At 65.8% G+C, this 16,561-nt stretch overlaps 1 protein-coding gene across 1 annotated transcript; it reads right to left on the bottom strand.

The window, feature by feature from the left end:
• Window positions 1-455: 455 nt before the first annotated feature.
• Window positions 456-5,416, bottom strand: FBXL16 (F-box and leucine rich repeat protein 16). Its single transcript, XM_045541026.1, has 5 exons — window positions 4,784-5,416; window positions 3,617-4,125; window positions 3,229-3,313; window positions 2,833-2,896; window positions 456-2,367 (listed from the first exon to the last, which is right to left on the bottom strand). Exons 1-5 carry the CDS (start codon window positions 5,414-5,416, stop codon window positions 2,219-2,221), a joined length of 1,440 nt encoding a protein of 479 aa, XP_045396982.1. The 3' UTR covers window positions 456-2,218.
• Window positions 5,417-16,561: the final 11,145 nt, after the last annotated feature.

Below are 16,561 nucleotides of genomic sequence, written 5' to 3' on the forward strand. Positions count from 1 at the left end.
GCATCTGTCTTGGTCCTCATCGAACTTCTGGTCCCTGACACGCCCATCCCGTCAGCGGCCCTCTCTCAGCCTCCTTTTCTCTTGGGTCTGGGTGCCTTGTGTGACTTTTTAGGACATCCTCATCCCTCTCTTAGCCTGTTACCTCTGTGCATAAAACAGGCCTCATTCCTGCCTTTCTGGAAGGATGGGCTAGATCCTAGATATTTTGGAGGGAATATTATGTGTAGTGGCGTTAGCATCATTTCTCCCCCTTTAAGCAATGAGAGGTTAGGGGCCTTCTGTGTTGGTCACTGCTGAGTGACAGTCTGGCACAGTGGCACTGGCCTCTCCATGTTTGCTGAAAGAATAAGTCTGATGAGGTGACAGGTGCAGGAGTATTCCAGACCTGGGCTGCCCAGGGAAGATATGCCCTCCGGAGCCATGGTCTGATAACCTCAAAACAACTCAGACACGTGTTTTTACAACTTTTTTAATATATATTTTTATAAACAGGTCACGTGATAAAATAGCACAAGAAACACTTACCAAATATAAGGTTATATCTTCCGCATATACAGGAGAATGAGGTCGTTATGTACAATAACAAAATGATTTTAGGAGTTGGTTGGTTTTGTTTGTTTTCCTCTCTCCCCTTAATTTTTCCTCCTTCGTTGGAAATATCACAGCTTCAGTTGCATTAATACTTTGGGCAAATGGACAGCTGCCCCCTCCCCACTAGGGGGCTGTGGGGAGGAGGGGCTGAAACTGGCTCCTGACCATTTCAGCCCTGGAGCCTCCTCGGGCCACTCCAGGGGCAGGGAAATCTTTGGGCTGTTGAAGTGTTTCTCTGCTTCAACAGCGTCTCTCTCTCTCTCTCTCTCTCTCACTCACTCTCGCTCTCTTCCTCTCTCACTCTCTGGCTCTCTGGAAACTGGTTACTCTCTTCCAACCAGATAGGGGGTGTCCCAAGATTGGGTGTGGGCGCTGTATCTCCTGGGGCTCAAGGTTGGGATGGAAAGGGGTCCCAGCCCCCTCCTCAGCAATTGCCAAGATGTGCCAGCATCCCCCAGGACTTCCAATGTTTTGGGACCGGACAGAACACGGTCAGAGCCCATTGGGCAGGCAGAAGTTTGGGTAGCCGGAGAGGGGGGTGATGTGGGGGCAGGCTAGAAAGGAGCCCTCCCTCCTCAGGGTGTCGAGGCTGTGCTGGCCACTGGACGGTTGGAGTTGCTGGTCAGGCTGACCCTGGCCCTTGGCTGGGCCCACTGCTGCAGATTCCACCTGAGGAGACCTGCCCAGGGTGAAGTGTGTGCTGAGGCCTGAGCCAAGGCAGCTGCAGGGGCTGCGGTGTGGGGTTGGCCCAGGCTTTCCCCAAGGCCTGACAGTCCTAAGGGTGGCTCCAGCTTGGGGGCTCTCAAGGTGCCTGTACCACCCCCGGGTTGAAGTGGACTGGAGCCAGCTGGGCTAATGTTGACTTTTCCCAGGTGATCTTCAGCCAGCCTGCCCCCCTCCCAACCCAACCGTGTCCCAGCCTGGCCAGGACCCAAAGACCTGTCAGACGGGCAGGGAAGGGGCCAGACAGGGGACTGCCCCACACAGCGGCGGGGAAGCAAAAGCCGCTTGGGTCGGGCTGGCAGGGGGTGGGGGGTGCGGCTGGGACCTGGGCTCCTCGGCGGGCCGTGGCTTTGGCCGTGGCCTGTTTCCCTCACACCCCTCAGAGGGCTCCAGGCGCGGTGCAGTGGAGGATGCGGGAAGCCCTTGGGGCTCTTCCGGGCCCTGCGTCCGGGGGGACCCAGCCCCCCTTGATCCCCCTGGGCCCTGCCCGGGACGGGGGGACAGTGGCGAGACAGAGCGGGCTGTGGCGGGGAAGGCGGAAAGGGCAGCTGTCTGGAGAGCTCGAGGCGCCCCCAAGAACCGAGCCCCACCCCCGCGGGCGGGCGAGTGATGGCGGCGGCTGTAGCGTGGCGGAGGGCGGCGTGCAGTGCGGGCACGAGGGGCATGCTCTGGGTCCCCGAGTGTGCGTGCGTGCGTGGGGCTGGCCCCCAGCCCCCTGCCCGGGCGGGGCGGGAGAAGCGGAGGGCGCGGGCGGGCGCGGGGCGGGGCTTCCTCGGCTCGCCCCGCCTCCCGCGCTGGGCCGGGGACGCGGGGGCAGAGCGGGGCACGAGGAGGGGGCTCCGCGGCGCCCGCGCCCCGCCCAGAGCGTGGCCGGGTTCCCGCGACCGGGGCGGGGAGCCCCGCGCTACTCGATGACGAGGCAGCGGGGCAGGTGCTGCGAGAAGTACTTGAAGAGCTCGGGGGTGGCCCCGGGGCAGTTGGTCAGCTCCAGCTCCTCCAGCTCCTGCAGCTGCACCAGGCCCGACAGCCCCGTGGCGGTCAGCAGCGGGCAGCCTGCGCGGGCGGGCGGCGGGCGGCGAGTCAGGGCGGGGACGCGGGGGCGGGGCCCGAGAACGGCGGGGGACGCGGGGGACGGGGGTGGGGAGGGGGGTGGAGAGGGGCGGGGACGCGGGGGAGGGGCGGGGCCCGAGAGCGGCGGGGGAGGGGCGGGGACGTGGGGAGGGGCGGGGCCAGAGAGGGGCGGGGACGCGGGGGAGGGGCCAGAGAGGGGCGGGGACGCGGGGGGAGGGGCCAGAGAGGGGCGGGGCGGCCGGAGCTTGCCCAGCGTCTCCCTTCTCTGACTTGGACTCCGGACGCGGTGAGTCAGCGCCGGGGCCGGGGCCGGGGCCGGGGCCGGGGGCCGGGGGCCGGGGGCCGGGAGGGGTGGGGGGGCTCTGCGCAAGGACCCGACAAGTCTAGTAGAGTCAGACTAGGTGGGGGTCGGTGGTCACTGTCCAGCTGGGAGTCAGGGGGTCTCACCTGCCAGAGACAAGAGACGCAAACTCTTCATGGCCAGGAGGTGCTTCAGCCCGAAGTCCTGCACCTGGGCGGGAGGGGGGGGGCGCGAATTTACTATTTCCTTTCGCAGGGGGCGGGGGAGGGAAGCCTGGGGTCAGGCCTTAGGCCTAGAGCTGCTGGAGAGGGAAGCGGGGTTCAAAAGCGGGGTTTCTTAGCCCCAGCGGCAGCTGGGAAGTGCCCTGGGGACCCCATGAACTCCACTTAGGACAAATGCTGGATGCGAAGGAGTCCCAGGCCTCCCTACGGGATCTGATGGGGCCGGGGAGCAGGGCACCAGGGCGTCTGGATTGGGGCTTTCCCCACGCCCCCACCTCCCTCACCTATTCCCCACTTCCCAGAGGTGTGGGGGGCCGGTACCTGGCAGCACCATCGCAGGTAGAGGCTGCGTAGGGACGACATGGTGGACAAATAGCTGAGGCCAGTGTCCGTGATGCGCACACACCTGTGGGTGCACCAGAGGGTTACCTGCCTCCGCACCTCAGTTCCGGCCCCTTTCTCCTTTTCCCGCGAGTGCTCCCGGCATGAACTCCCCTCCTGCCCTACCCATAATAGCTCCCGGTCCTTCCGTGGTATCACCCGCTCCAGAGGCCCCGGTTCGCCCACCGCGCCGTACTTCCGCCTACTCTCCGGGCACTCAGCTTACTAGGGCTCAGCCCGTCTTTGCGGTAGCGCTGCGTTCGCTAAGCCCCTCGCCCCCGCCCACCCTAACCCTAACGCTAACCCGCTGCGGGTGCGGGGCGCGCACCTGTCGAGCACGAGCTCCTCCAGGCGGTGCAGGTCGCAGGCCACGTACTCGAGCGCCATGTCCGTGATGCGCGGGCACCAAGAGAGGTCGAGGCTGCGCAGCTTGCGCAGGTTCTCGGCCACGAGCTCCACGCCGTCGTCTGTAACCTTGGAGCAGCCCGAGAGGCTGAGGGCGGTGAGGTTGGGCAGGCTGTGCACCACGTTGACCACTCCGTGGTTGGTGATCTCCCAGCAGGAGAGCAGGCGCAGCGTGTGCGTGCTGTGGCCCTGGCGCGCCGTGAAGTAGGCCAGCGCCGTGTCCGTCACGTGGTAGGCCTGCAGGCTCAGCTCGGCCAGGTTGGGCAGCAGCTGCGAGATGGCCGCGATGGCGTCATCCGCCACGTTGATGCAGTCGCTCACGCTCAGCGAGGTGATGCGCGCGCTGAGGCTGGACCACAGCCCGGCCTCCGTGAAGTCGTTGCAGCCCGACAGCTCCAGACGCACCACGCCCTGCATCTGCTCCAGCATAACCTGTGCGGCATGCCAGGGTCAGGGGGCATGCCGGGGTCAGGGGGCGTCTGGCCTCAGACCCCACCCCATGCACCCCTCCCGGCAGGGTGTGGGGAGGATCGCAGGAGGGAGGAAGTGGTCTTTCCGTGCAAACATGCATCAGGCCGAGCTCCGAGGAGCAGCACACTTTACAGTGTGTTTGTTACACCCGGGCGTTTCAAAAGAGGAGGGTGGCTCGGGGGCCTGGGAGCCCAGGGCCTGGCCAGAGCAGGTGCTTAGAACAGCTGGTTGGAAGGTTATAATTAGAGTCCAGGTCCTGGGGGCGGAGGTGGCTGTGCAGCCGCTCTGACCTTTGCTCCTGGGGCCCTTTCCACCGCTGCCCTCACCTCCCCAGCATCCTCCCCACCCAAGGCCAGCTTCATGGGCAGGCAGGGACCCGGATTTAATTGACTGCTTTGCTGTCTTCCTCTTGAAACTCTCAAATCATTTTGGAAAAGACCCACATTTTCACTTCGCACTAGGCCCCCCAACCACGATGGTCCTCACGGCACCCACGCTCAGCCACGTTGCTCCTTGTGCCTGAGCTTCCTCTGGGGGCCCCCAGGCTCTCCCACACCCACACACTGCTGCCTGGCCCTGCCCCCCTCCCTGTCCACTCCCGGCCAGCTGGGGGGCACACCTCTAGGCCCGCGTCCGTGATGGTGGAGCGCTTGAGGCTCATGGCTTTGACGCCCTTCTTGGAGAGGGCGTAGTTGTCGATGAACTCACAGATGTCTAGGTCCGAGACGCCGACCAGGCAGAAGCCCTCGAAGCCTCTTGCAGCAAAGCCCTGCAGGTTCACGAACTCCTTCTCGCCGCCTGGCAGCACGTTGTAGAGCTCCTTGGCATGCAGCACTGGCGTGAGGCCTGCCCAGAACTTGGGCTGGTAGAGCACACGCCGCCAGGCTTTGCACACCTGTGCCAGCACGCACTTCTCGCATGCTGAGAAATACCAGAACAGGCCACTGAGGATCTTCTCATCTGTGGCCAGCGGCGGCCGCTCTGCCGGGGGCCCAGGCACCAGAGCTGAGGCAGGTCCACCTGCTGGGGGACATGGGCCCCCAGCCAGGGCAGCCCGGGACAGCGGGGCAGCCAGGCTGGGAGGTGGGAGGCTGGGTGGCGGTGGCGGCTGGCAGGGGCGGTTCTTGGCAGCCGGTGTGCCTTTGGTGATGCTGGCTGCACCCAGGCCATTGGGCTGGCCCGGCAGCTTCACCAGGCCATTTCGAGGCAAGCATGGAGGCTTGGGGTCGCCGTTGATGCCCGGGCTCGACATCTTCCTCGCACACTCTGCGGACAGGGGCCGGGAGGGGGGAGTGAGTCTGCAGCTCTCTCAGGAGGGCCGGGTGCAGCAGGGCTCCCTGCCTCCCCTGGGCACCCTCCCACGGCTCTCCCAGCACCACCTGACAGGGAGGATCTGAGTTCATGCCTCTCCCTCTCCGGCTGTGAGCCGCAGGGAGCCGGCTGACTGTGGCCATGGCGGTCACTGAGCAGCCCCTGTAAACAGCTCAGCCCACACTGCTCGCGGACGCTTTCCAACGCTTCGGTATGAGGATTCCCATTTTACAGATGGGAGAAGGGAGTGGACGTCTCCCTTCACCTCTGCTGCTCTGATGCCCCCTGTCAGTGCCGACTGGGCTCAGCTCCCCCAGGCAGGGGTGGGGGACTGAAGGAAGGTGTTTGGGGCAGTCTCTGGCCCCTCCCCTACAGGGTGCCAGTACAGCTCTCTGGAGCAGCTCTGGTGCCCTGTCTGAGACTCAAGCAGCAGCTTCCAAGAATGTCAACACCTACAGGAGGTTCTGTGGCTCAGCAGCTCCCTAGAGAAAGGGCAGGTGTCTTCCAGGGTGCCAGCATGGTGAACCTTGGACAAATATTGTCTCTCTAATCCCCTGCCCAACCCAATGAGGACGATGCTGTAATGACTGTACCCATTGTACAGATGAGGAATCTGAGGCGGAGGCCAGGCGAACTGCTTGCCTGAGGCCATGGCCAGTTAAGTAGTGGAGCCAAAGTTTGGACCAGAGCTGGCTGAGGAAGGTGACATTGAAGGCTCTCTACAGGCCAGGGTCATCCCACCATAGGGTGGGGCTGAGACCACCCCCCAGCTCCCTCTCTCAGGCCTCCTGTCTGTGAGTGGTGGCAGAGGGCACTGGGCACAGACAGCCGTGGAAGGGAGGGGCAGTGGGGTGCCCACAGTGCCACCATTCCAGATCTCCTGCCCACCTCACCCCTCCATGCAGCGCCCAGAAGTCTCACCCACACAGGCTCTGGGGTCATATACCCTGGACTTGAAATGGGCCCCACCCTAGCTGTGTGGTCTTGGGGAGCCACTCCCCTTCTTTGAGCCTCAGTTTCCTCACCTTAAATCCTGGGGAGGAGACAGTCCCTGCTCCCTCGGGACAATGTTTGAAAGGGGCTGCACACAGCACATGGCTGTCCATGAGGGCTTGGAAGGGGACATGGCAGGTACTTCTGAGCCCATGGCCGGACCTGAGGGCTAAGTGGAGCCATCTTCCCTGGTCCGTAGGTGACCCCAGGGCTGAGCCTGGAGCCTACTTGCAGATCTTACCTTCCTGCCCCACATTCTCTTGGGGTGGGCTGTGGAGTATACAGACCCTCAGGAAGAGAATGGCCCATGTCTCCTTGTTGGCTGAGGCCCACTTCTCGAGCTACAAGGCTGAGGAAGCTGGCAGCCCATCCCCATAATCTGGCCAGACCGGAGGGGAGGAGGACAGGAGCCCCCGGGAGGGAGGAAGGGGGAGGCCCTGCCCTGCTCCTGCAGCACCCCCGCCCCCATGCAGCCTTCCAGGCTGCAGCAGGGCAGGCTCTGCCAGCCCTCCGTGACATCTGGGGAGGGTGCAGACCTGGGCCGGCATCAGCGGGTCTCACCAGCCCTTGTGGCTGCCAACGCAGGGCCGGGTCCAACAGCCTCCTGCCCTGGCAGCCACAAGCCCCCTGCTGCTGGCAGTCTGCCCGGGCCTGTGTGCCATCTGCCCCTCCCCAAAGGTGTCGTGGGGGCCCCGGGTTGTGGAGCCAGGCCCTTCCCCGAGAAGGCACCCACCCCTAGGCTGTCCCTTTGCACGTGCCCACGACCATGTCAGTGCAGCCTCACACAGGCTGACACATGACCTCATCAGATTTGCCGAGTTAATCATGTATTTCAACCTCAAGGCAGTCCTTGCCCGTGTGTACGTGGGGGGTGGTCACTGTTGTTACCCGTTTTCCGATACGGAACCCGAGGCTCCGAGGAATTGCGCTTTGCCCGTGGTGGGGAGGGGGCCGCCTCCGTCCTGAGCAGTTCCCAGTTCCCAGCGCAGGGAAAAGGGGCGCCCCTGAGGGGACACCATGAGGTCCGCGACTGCCCGGACTCCGAACGCAAGGGAGGCCTTCCGTGTCCCCAGAGCGACTTCACCACCCAGGACGCCTGCCCGCTGGCCTCTGCCGCGCCCAGGCCGCCCGGCGCCAGCACCATGGACAGCGGCGCGCTCGGTGCCGGCGGCCCCACCGCACAGGGCTCGCGGCTGGGGCGGGGGACGGCCCCGCAAGCCCAGCTCAGCAGGGAGGGGCCCCGGAGGCGGGAGCGGGGAGGGGAGAGCGGCCCGCCCGGCTAGGATCTGGAGGAGGCGGCGGAGGCGGCGCCTGGGGAGAAATAATCCGAGAGCGGTGCCGATTTAGGCTGAAAACGCTCCCAGCCATGGGTGTGCACGTGGAGCGCCTGGGGTGGGGGATGCACGTGGATGCCCCGGCGCTCCGCGGGCCCTCTTCCCGGATCCCGCGGGGTCACATCTGCAGGCCCCCACAGGCGCATGCCACCCTCCCGGTCTCAGGGTCGGGCTGGGAAAACAAGCCCAGCTTTGAGAGCCTGCAGGAGGTGGGGACAGGCTGGGGAGGCTCCCGGCAGCCCCGGGGTGCCCACTGCCCCTCACCCCACACCCCCATCTGCAGCCAGAAGGCACCGCCCGCCTGCGGTCAGCCCTCCCGCCACGCCTTGGCCAGAGCTGCATTTCCACAGAGGCAGCCCCGCTGGTCCCCAGCCTTGTGTCCACTGTCCTGCTGGGCCCCAGCTGCTCCTCACACTCCTGGCCTAACCCAGCCTGAGAAGCCCCCACCCCATAGCTCAGAAATGGAAACAGCCGCACCTTGGCCCAGGCTTTGGTGCTGTGGGAGAAAGCTGAGCTCACGGGGACAAGAGATTCCTGAGGGGCTAGACAAAGGCCCCTCCACCTGGCCTTGGCCCCACCTGCCCAGCCAGCTGGGCTCCAAGGTGCTGGTCCCCCTGGCATGCAGAGCCCACCCCCTCCTTGGCACCCGTGACTGCCCTTGTTCCCCTCAGTGGGCTCAGAGGACCTGCCTGGAGCCTCCTGCCAGGAGGGGGTAGGTAGGGACAGCCGTCAGGCTGCTTGGCACTGCCTCTCCCTTTAGGGACAAGCGCCCCAGGAACTAATACTGGGGAAAGAGGCTTTTAAAAAGATGACCAGGAGTGCACGTTGCCAGCCTCAGCTCTCGGCATGCTGTATCTAAGTTTGGAGTGGAATTTGGGGGGAGACCCCTTCTGGGATAGGCTGCAGAGGAGTTTGAGGTTCCTGGGCTCCAAGGAGGGACACAGTGGCCACTGCCTCAGTCATCTTCTCATCAGCCCGTCACCAGCCCAGGCCAGAGCTGGGTCAGGGTGCCACTAGGGAGAGGGCCAGCGTGAGCCTGAGGAGCACAGGGGATCTCAGCACTTGGCGGCTGCCAGGCTGCCAGTTGACAGTGACCTGCTGGGGCCCCAGGAGGAGCTGCCTGTTCTGCAAGTCAAGTCACTGGGCGCTGAGAGCCCCCCCTCGAGCCCCTCCCCAGCTCTGACCCCACAGTCCAGCAGACCACTGTCCCTCGTCCCCTCCTACCCTCTGCCTGCTTGTTCACAAGGCCCCTCTCCCCCACCCTTCAGCCCGTGGCATGAGCACTGTCCTTGCCCCCGTTGGGAGCCCCGACCCTTGAGAAGGCATCTCCAGAGTTTCACTCCTCCCGTGGGTTGTCACAACTGTCTACCTGTCTGCCTCACCTCCTGGCCTGGGGACTGCTCGAGGACAGATGGCACCAATGGCTCTGTGGCCTCTGAGTGCTCGCTGAATGAATGAATGAGGAATGCAGCCCAGTTAGTAGCTGCGAGAGGCTCGGGAGGCTTGATGGAGGACAGCTCAGAGTTCAGAGGAGGTTGGTCAGTGGGGAGGCACAACCCAAGATGTTAATGTCGTTCATGCCAGTGGCCGTGTCCACTGGGGAGGGAGGCCACTGGGTTGTTCCCAGCGTCACTGAGAGGGCTCCCAAGACCGTAGGGCCGGGGTGGGCCTTGGAATACACAGACCCTCTGGAAGAGGGCGGCTCACATCTCCTCTTTAGCTGAGTGGCCCCCAGCAGCTGCGGGGCCGAGGAAGCTGGCTGCCCGTCCTCATAGGCTGGCCTGGCTGAGGGGAAGGGGACAGACGCCAGCGGGAGGGAAGGAGGGGGTGCTCCTGCCCTGCTCTTCCTGGCACCATGGCCCCCGTCACTGGCCTGGACCCTTCACATGCTGCCTGAGCAGGAGTGGGAAGCAAGGCTAAAAGAGTGATTTTCTAGAAGGTGCACAAAGCCAGAACTGACCCCCAGAGACCTGGGCTCTGATTCGCAGTGCCTGGGCACAGTGATCCGGAGGGCAGCCTGCCTGGCAGGTGCACCTCCTGTGGCCGCTTGCCCTGCCCTGTTCTGCTTCACTGGATCCCGACGTCCTCCTGGCTGGGGCCCGGGCCGGCGGTCTCCCTCTCAGCACTGCCCTCACCCAGCGAAACCCCTGCCGTGGCCCTGCTCTCCTTCCGTGGGCTGCAAACTGCGGGCCCACCACTGGGACACCCTTCTTTTGGAAGGGTGCCCAGAAACGCCCTCACCCTTCATCGTCCCCAGTTCGAAGGTCTCTTCCCCCATCGCTCATGCCCCCATCTCTCTGAGCATCCAGCCAGGACGCGGCCTACCCTGGATGCTGGGGCTGGGTCCCGTGGAACTGCACTGACCAGCTCGTCCTGCCTGCTGAGGGCCCTGGGGCCGGGCAGGGCTCACATCGGGCTCTGTCCGCAGCGGCAGCCCCAAGGACTGGGGTGACAGCCGGGGTAGCTGGGGATTGGGGACACGGAACGGCTGACACACTCTGTGGCAGCCCCGTGACTCAGGCACATCCACGTCCCTGGCGCTCGGCACGTGGCACAGCAGCAGCACGCCTCTCCCACCCCCAGCTCGGGATGCTGCTGGGGGTGTACCGGGGGCTCTGGGGAGGGGAGACCCTTGGCCCAGGGCACGTGGCCTCGAGAGATGCGCCAGCAGACAGAGGCCCTGTGGCCAAGCTCAGGGCAGCTCAGCCATGTGGGACGGGGCACCTTGGGGGTGGACACTGGCCTCCAGGCCTCATCTCAGACCCCTGCTCTGAAGAACATGACCCCTCCCAAGGCCTAGTCCGGGGCCCACAGTGCCTGCTGCTTTGGGGGCTGCCTCAAACCCGCCCCTCTCCTGCCCAGTGAGGGAGTGGGGCCTGCACCCTCCTGCCCCACAGCTGGCCTGGCTGCTACCCTTCCCGAGCCACTGGTGGGGAGGGCTTGGTGCCACCTGCTCACCCAGAGCTTCCTTGGCTGCCACCCCCACCCGCCGCGTCCCAGCCCTTGGAGCACAGCGTTGAGGCCTGACATTGGAGGAGACGGGTCCGCAGTGCTAGCCAAGGTGCTCCATCCTGCACCTCTGGGCAGGGTGGCTCCAGGTCCCTCCCACCCACAGGTTTCCCTCTCATCCTTGGGAGACAGGACTCACTCAGGTGCCCCAGAAGTGGGTGGCGCTGGAGGGGGTGAGAGTGTCCCACGAAGGCCCCCAGCACTGAGGTCGTGAACTCACAGGCCTGGCTAGGGCAGGGGAGCCAGGAGGCAGCAGGCACTGGGGTCCCCTGCACTGCCCCTGTTTACAGCTGGGCTGTGAACTTCCCTCCCCTCTGGGTGGCCCCAGTCCCGCTGTGTCCACCTCTGGCCAGGTGAGCTGGGTTCCATTAGGCCTCTGCCCTGGCCTGGGTGACCCCAATCCCTCAGTCTCACGGCCCAGCCCAGGCCTTCTGCTCTGAGGCTGCTGTCCAGCACCCTGTCGAAGGGGTGGGCAGGGAGAGAGGGCCGTGTATCCAACTGGGCACCAGGAAGGCCTGAGCGAGCCTGGTCAGAGGGCCTGGGTGGAGGCGGGCGTGGGGGAGGGACTGGGGGAAGGGGCCGGTGAAGCAGCAACAGCCATCTGCTCTTCCTGCGGAGGTCAGGCCGCCCGCGTGTAGGCCGGGAGGGGCCGGGAGAAGTGGCCGCTCGGCCATGGGCTCCTGCAACAGCAGGGCCATCTCTCCTTCTGGGGTGATGGGTGCGGAACTGTGCCCCCCCACCCGAACTCCCAGGAGGACACAGTACCCTCCCCAGCAACTCTCAGGATGCCCAGTTTCCCTTCGGAGGCTCTCCAGCCTTGGCCAAGGCCTGGTTCCTCCCCCAGAACCAGGAAGGTGCCAGCGCCCCCCTCCCCTCTTCCTCCCCGGGGGTGGCAGCTCTTCCAGGCCCCATGTCCAAAAGGTGTCCGGGGAGGACCAGCCCCCAGGCCACACATCCACATGGTTCCTCCTGGAGTTCATTTGCATCTAACACCTGTCACATAGGTCCAGGGGCTCACGAAGGTGGGGTAGGGGAGCCCTGAGCCCAGCAGAGAGTCCAGGCCCACACCCAGCCAGCCGTGGTGGGGGCTGGGGGGCCTGCGATTCCGCTTCCACAGCGACGCCGCGCTTCCTTTCAGCGGCTCAGGTGGCACGGACCCGCTGCCTGGTCGGGCTGTCGGTGGGGAGCCACCCGGGTGAGGGGCTGCGGGAAGGCCCGGCAGGGCCGCAGGGAGAGGTGGGGAAGGGGCTGCCATTACGTAAGCCCTTCCCGGGCGGCGGCGGCGGCGCGGAACCAAGCCCCCACCCCGCCCCTCCTCATTGTGGCCGCCGCGGTGGCGTGGCCTGGCCCCCCAGCCCCGCAGCCCGGCCCCGCGCACACACCTTACCTCGGCCCGGGCTCCTGGCTCATGCCACGCTGTCCACCGGGCGACCTCCCGTCATGGGGAGCCCGGCTCGGGCGTCGGCGAGCGCGGAGGCCGTCGAGGTGCTGGACTGGCCGGCAGGGCCCGGCCGCGCCCCGCGCCCCGCGCCCCGCGTCCTGGCCTGGCCGGGCCCCCTCGGCCGCGCCTGCAGAGGAGTTCCCCGGTGGGAGAAGATCGGCCGCCCCGATCCTCCCACCGGGGAGGCTGAGGCTGCACCCAGATAAATAAGGCCGCTTTGCAGGGAGCCGGGCGGGCGCCTCCTCCCTCCCCTGCCCTCCTCCCGGCGCTCCTCCGCGGCCGCCGCCGGCGCCGCGCGCGCCCCCCGCCCGGCCCTGAGCGCCGCGCCCTCGCGCGCTCCCGGCGTCGGGAGCCAATCCGGGACCGCGAGCCCGGGCGGGGGCGCCGAGGATGCCGCGCCCCGCCCCCGCCCCACCCCGCCCCCCGCGCGCAGCGCGCTCCCGGCGCGGCACCCACGGGCACGCGCCGGGCCCAGCACGCGCCCCCGCCCCCTCCGCCGCGGGCACCCGCACAATAACAAACCCTGGCGCGCGGCGGGTCGGGGAGGGCGCGCGCTGGACAGCCGGCTCTAGCGGGCCCGCCCGTGCCAAGCGAGGCCACCTGAATGCTGAGAGCCTGCGGTTGGCTCGGGGGCGCAGGCTCCTATGGGGATGGGGGCAGCCCCGTGCGTGCTGGCCCAGGGCACCACATGCCCGGGGCGAGGAAGGGGAGGCCGGGCCCAGAGGAGGAGGGCTGATCAGACCAGCACCCTCTGGGACCCTCCCGCCGCGCCCTCACTCCCCCTGCGCACTGCCTGCCAGGTCTGGGGACCCCCCGCAGCGGAGACACTCGCACACCTGCAGAGCTGGGAACACCAGGGACCAAACAGACAGTTTCAGAGAGTGTCAATGAAAAAGTGCAAGAGGAGATGGTGACCTCTCTGGGGCGGTGGGGGAGGAGCTGAGGCCCCGCCGGTGAGAGGGAGGGTGGCTTGGGAAGGGGTGAGCAAAGGTGCTGAGGCCTTAAGGAATCTGGCAAGTTCCCTCCGGAATAAACTGGAGGCCGGGGGTGGAAGCCCGGTGCCGCCCAGGGCAGGGTGGCGCGGTGGGCCCTGTGCAGTACACTATGAGGGCTGCTGGAGACCCAGGCTCAGGGCAGGAGGATGGAGGCCAGCAGTGCCCCATCCTGGGGTCTCCTGGGAGCAGGGGCGGTGGAGGGACCGGGTGTGGGGTGTTTGCATCAGGGCACAGTGACGGGGCTGAGAGTGAGCCTCCTCAAGTCTTAATAGAAATGAGACCAGCTGTGGGCCCGCGTGGTGTCTTGGTGGGACGCGGGGCCCCACGGGGCTGGTGTGAGCCCTGGGGCAGCAGCGGGAAGGGAAGCCAGGCTGGCCGGACCCCCGCTGCTTTGGGGGGAGTTCTGTTCTTGCTGGGGGGGGGCTGTGGTTCCAGCCTGCGGCAGCTGGAGTCACCACAGCTCTTCTGCATGGCAGGGACCGGAGACTCAGGTCTTGCTCCTGTGCCCTGACACTGATCAAAGCGGGTGGCTTGGAGTGGGGCAGACGGGAGGGCCCCTGAGAAGGCAGGTGGGGTGACAAAGGGCGGCCGTCCAACCTGCCTTCCAGCAGCAGCCCCACCCCCTGTGCGTGGGCGTGCACTGTGACTGCGGGGACCTTCCCCTCATGCTTCCTGCCCCTCAGCAGGTGCCGGGGCCTCAGGCAGAGAGCAAGTCGTGCTGAGTCTCAGGGTGCATAGGGTGAGGCTGGGGACACCATGACACCCAGTGGCATTTGGATCATGCAACCCTGGCTGGGGCCCTGAGAAGCCAGCCCTGCCTTTGCAAAAGAGCAGAGTGCCCACCCAGGGGAACAGGGCGATGCTGTTGTAGAGGCCTCTTTTGTCCCCTCCGTGCCTGTGGGTCCACCTACTTCTCTCCCACCCTGTCAGCCCTCCCCGTGCCAGGCACCTGTGTCTCTGTCCCCACCGCTGTTGGCAGCTACCTCCACACTGGTCTCCCCTCCCCTCTCCCGACACCTGTTCTCACCGGGGAGCAGGGGGTCACTTTACAACGCAGACGTGGTCCTGTCCTTCCCAGGGCTCTGCCCACTGTTTGCTGCAGTCTGCACAGCCCTGAGTGCCTGGCACTGCCGGCCACACCCTCGCCCCGTACCTGCCCCTGGCTCTTGGAGCTTCAGTGACATTGGCCTTCCTCCAGGGCCAGGTGGGTGCCTCCTCCCTCACCGGGAGCACCTTCACCTGGAGCACTCCTCACCTGGAGCACCCCTCATTTGGAGAACCCTCACCCGGAGCACTTCTCACCTGGAGAACACTCACCTGCAGCACCCCTCGCCTGAGCATGGAGGAGTCTCCTGTCCAGGCTGCTCAGGGGGTCCAGCTCTGGAGTCATGGGGGACTAAGGACCAGAGGCCACGGGCACCTCTCACCCTGAGACTCTTGGGCTCTGAGGGCGAGCCAGGGTCACGCCAGGTAGAGGTCACCCCACAGGGCTCTGGGGCGCATCACAGGAGGTCCTCAGGCATTTCCCTGGGGGCTCTGGGCTGGCATGTGGGCCAGATCCTCCCCGACAGGGCCCCGGGTAAGCACTTCCCCTCACTGAGCCCCTCCTGGGAAATGGGTCTGGGGCCTAACGGGCGATGCCTGAAGTCCTCAGCACAGCACCAGCGGTGACAGCCCCGTACTCAAGAGCAAAGTGCTGGCCAGCGGCTCAGGCTGGAGAGTGCCCGGGACAGCCCATGCGGGGCAGCAGCTGCAGGTGTGTTTGGCGGTCCCGTCCACTCAGAGCCAGAATGAAGTGCCCACAGGGGCAGTGGGGGCCGTGGGCGGGGCCTCTCCAGTGCCCTCTGGCCTCTGCTCCCTGCCTGGCCCACCCCCTGTCACGGCTGAGGATGACTCAGGGCCCAGCTGTCACCACGGCAACACGCGTCGCCTAGCAATAGCGGTCTCCCAGTAACGGTTGTCTCCTAGCAATGGGATATTTTCCCGGGCCCTGGCTGGAGCCTGGCGGTTATTTTTAGCTCAGCAGTAAATCAATCGGCAGCTGCATTTTTGGCTCCTTGAGGAGATGCAAGGTGTGGGGGGGTGGATTTCTCAGCAAAGGGAGAAAAACATCCCCAAGATAGGAACCTTGCCGCCTCACCCCGAGGTGCGGGCATGCAGGTGGGCGAGGCCGGATCCTGTGGGGGTGGGAGTGGGGGGACGGCAGGTGGCAGGTGGAGGTGAGCTAGAGGTTATACAGGTTGCCTGGGAGCAAAGACTGTGTCCCTGATGGGGTCCGGGAGCCGTCTGAGGCTCCATAGGTCAAGTTGGGTGAGAGACCCAGGCCAGTGCTCACCAGCAGAGCGTGTTTCTGGGTGGTCCAGGGTCTGCTGGGCTCCTGGCAGCCCCCTTGCCCCCCAGTGGTGGGAACTGTCCCCACTGTTCCCAGCCCCCAGCCCCACCCGGGGGTGCAGCACTCTGCCTGAGTCAGCAGAGTGGCACACTTGGCCAGTCCTGGCTGCAGGGGTCTGGATGGCCAGAGGCTGAGCGGGGAGGGGGGGGGGCACAGGCAGGGCCAGACTGGAGGCAGCCCACACCTCTCCCTGGCCCCGCGGCTGCCTGTGAAATGTGAGACCCAGGCGGGGCGGGTGGGTCTTGGGGAAGTGAGAGATCTGATCCTCCTGGGCCTTCTCACTGTTTCTTCAGGCACTCTGTTCCCTGGCACCTCCAGGCCAAACACCCCCAGAGCCAGTGGGCCCAGTGGGGCTGGCCCTGCCCCCATCCTCCAGTGTCTCTTTTGTGGCTCCTGGTTTGCTCAAAGCTCCATCCGCCTTGGGGCTTTGCCCCTCTCTTCCCTAGGCCTGGGGCTCTTCTCCTGCCCTCCTGTCCAGCAACCCTGCCCACCCTTGGTGTTCTCGGCCAGCCCAGTCCCCACCAAGGTGACGAGGGGCTCTCCTGTGTGCCCCCGGCACTGTGGCTTCCCTGTGCAACTGTCTGCAGTTGCTCCCCTGCCGGGCACCGAGCTGCCTGTGCCAGGCACTGCGGGGATCCGGCTCACTGTGGATGCAGCATCGGTGCTCTTGGAAAGCGAGGACCTGTGTTTTGGGGGCACAGTGCAATGGCTGGAGGTGGGCAGCCTGTGGGGTGACGCCATGTGGCAGGGACCAGGTCTCCTTTTCCTCCACTCCCAGCACCCCCAATGCCCCTCTGGGGAAGCCAGGAGCAGAGACCAGGTCTCAGGTTTCAGGACAGCCTCTCTGCCGGCCACCCCTCCTTGGCTCTTTGGGCCGAGGGGCTTTGGGATGGAGCGTGTTGGCTTGGCCAAGGCCAGGCAG

The sequence above is a fragment of the Lemur catta genome, chromosome 2 (genome assembly GCF_020740605.2).
Source record: "Lemur catta isolate mLemCat1 chromosome 2, mLemCat1.pri, whole genome shotgun sequence".
Lineage (NCBI taxonomy): Eukaryota > Metazoa > Chordata > Mammalia > Primates > Lemuridae > Lemur > Lemur catta.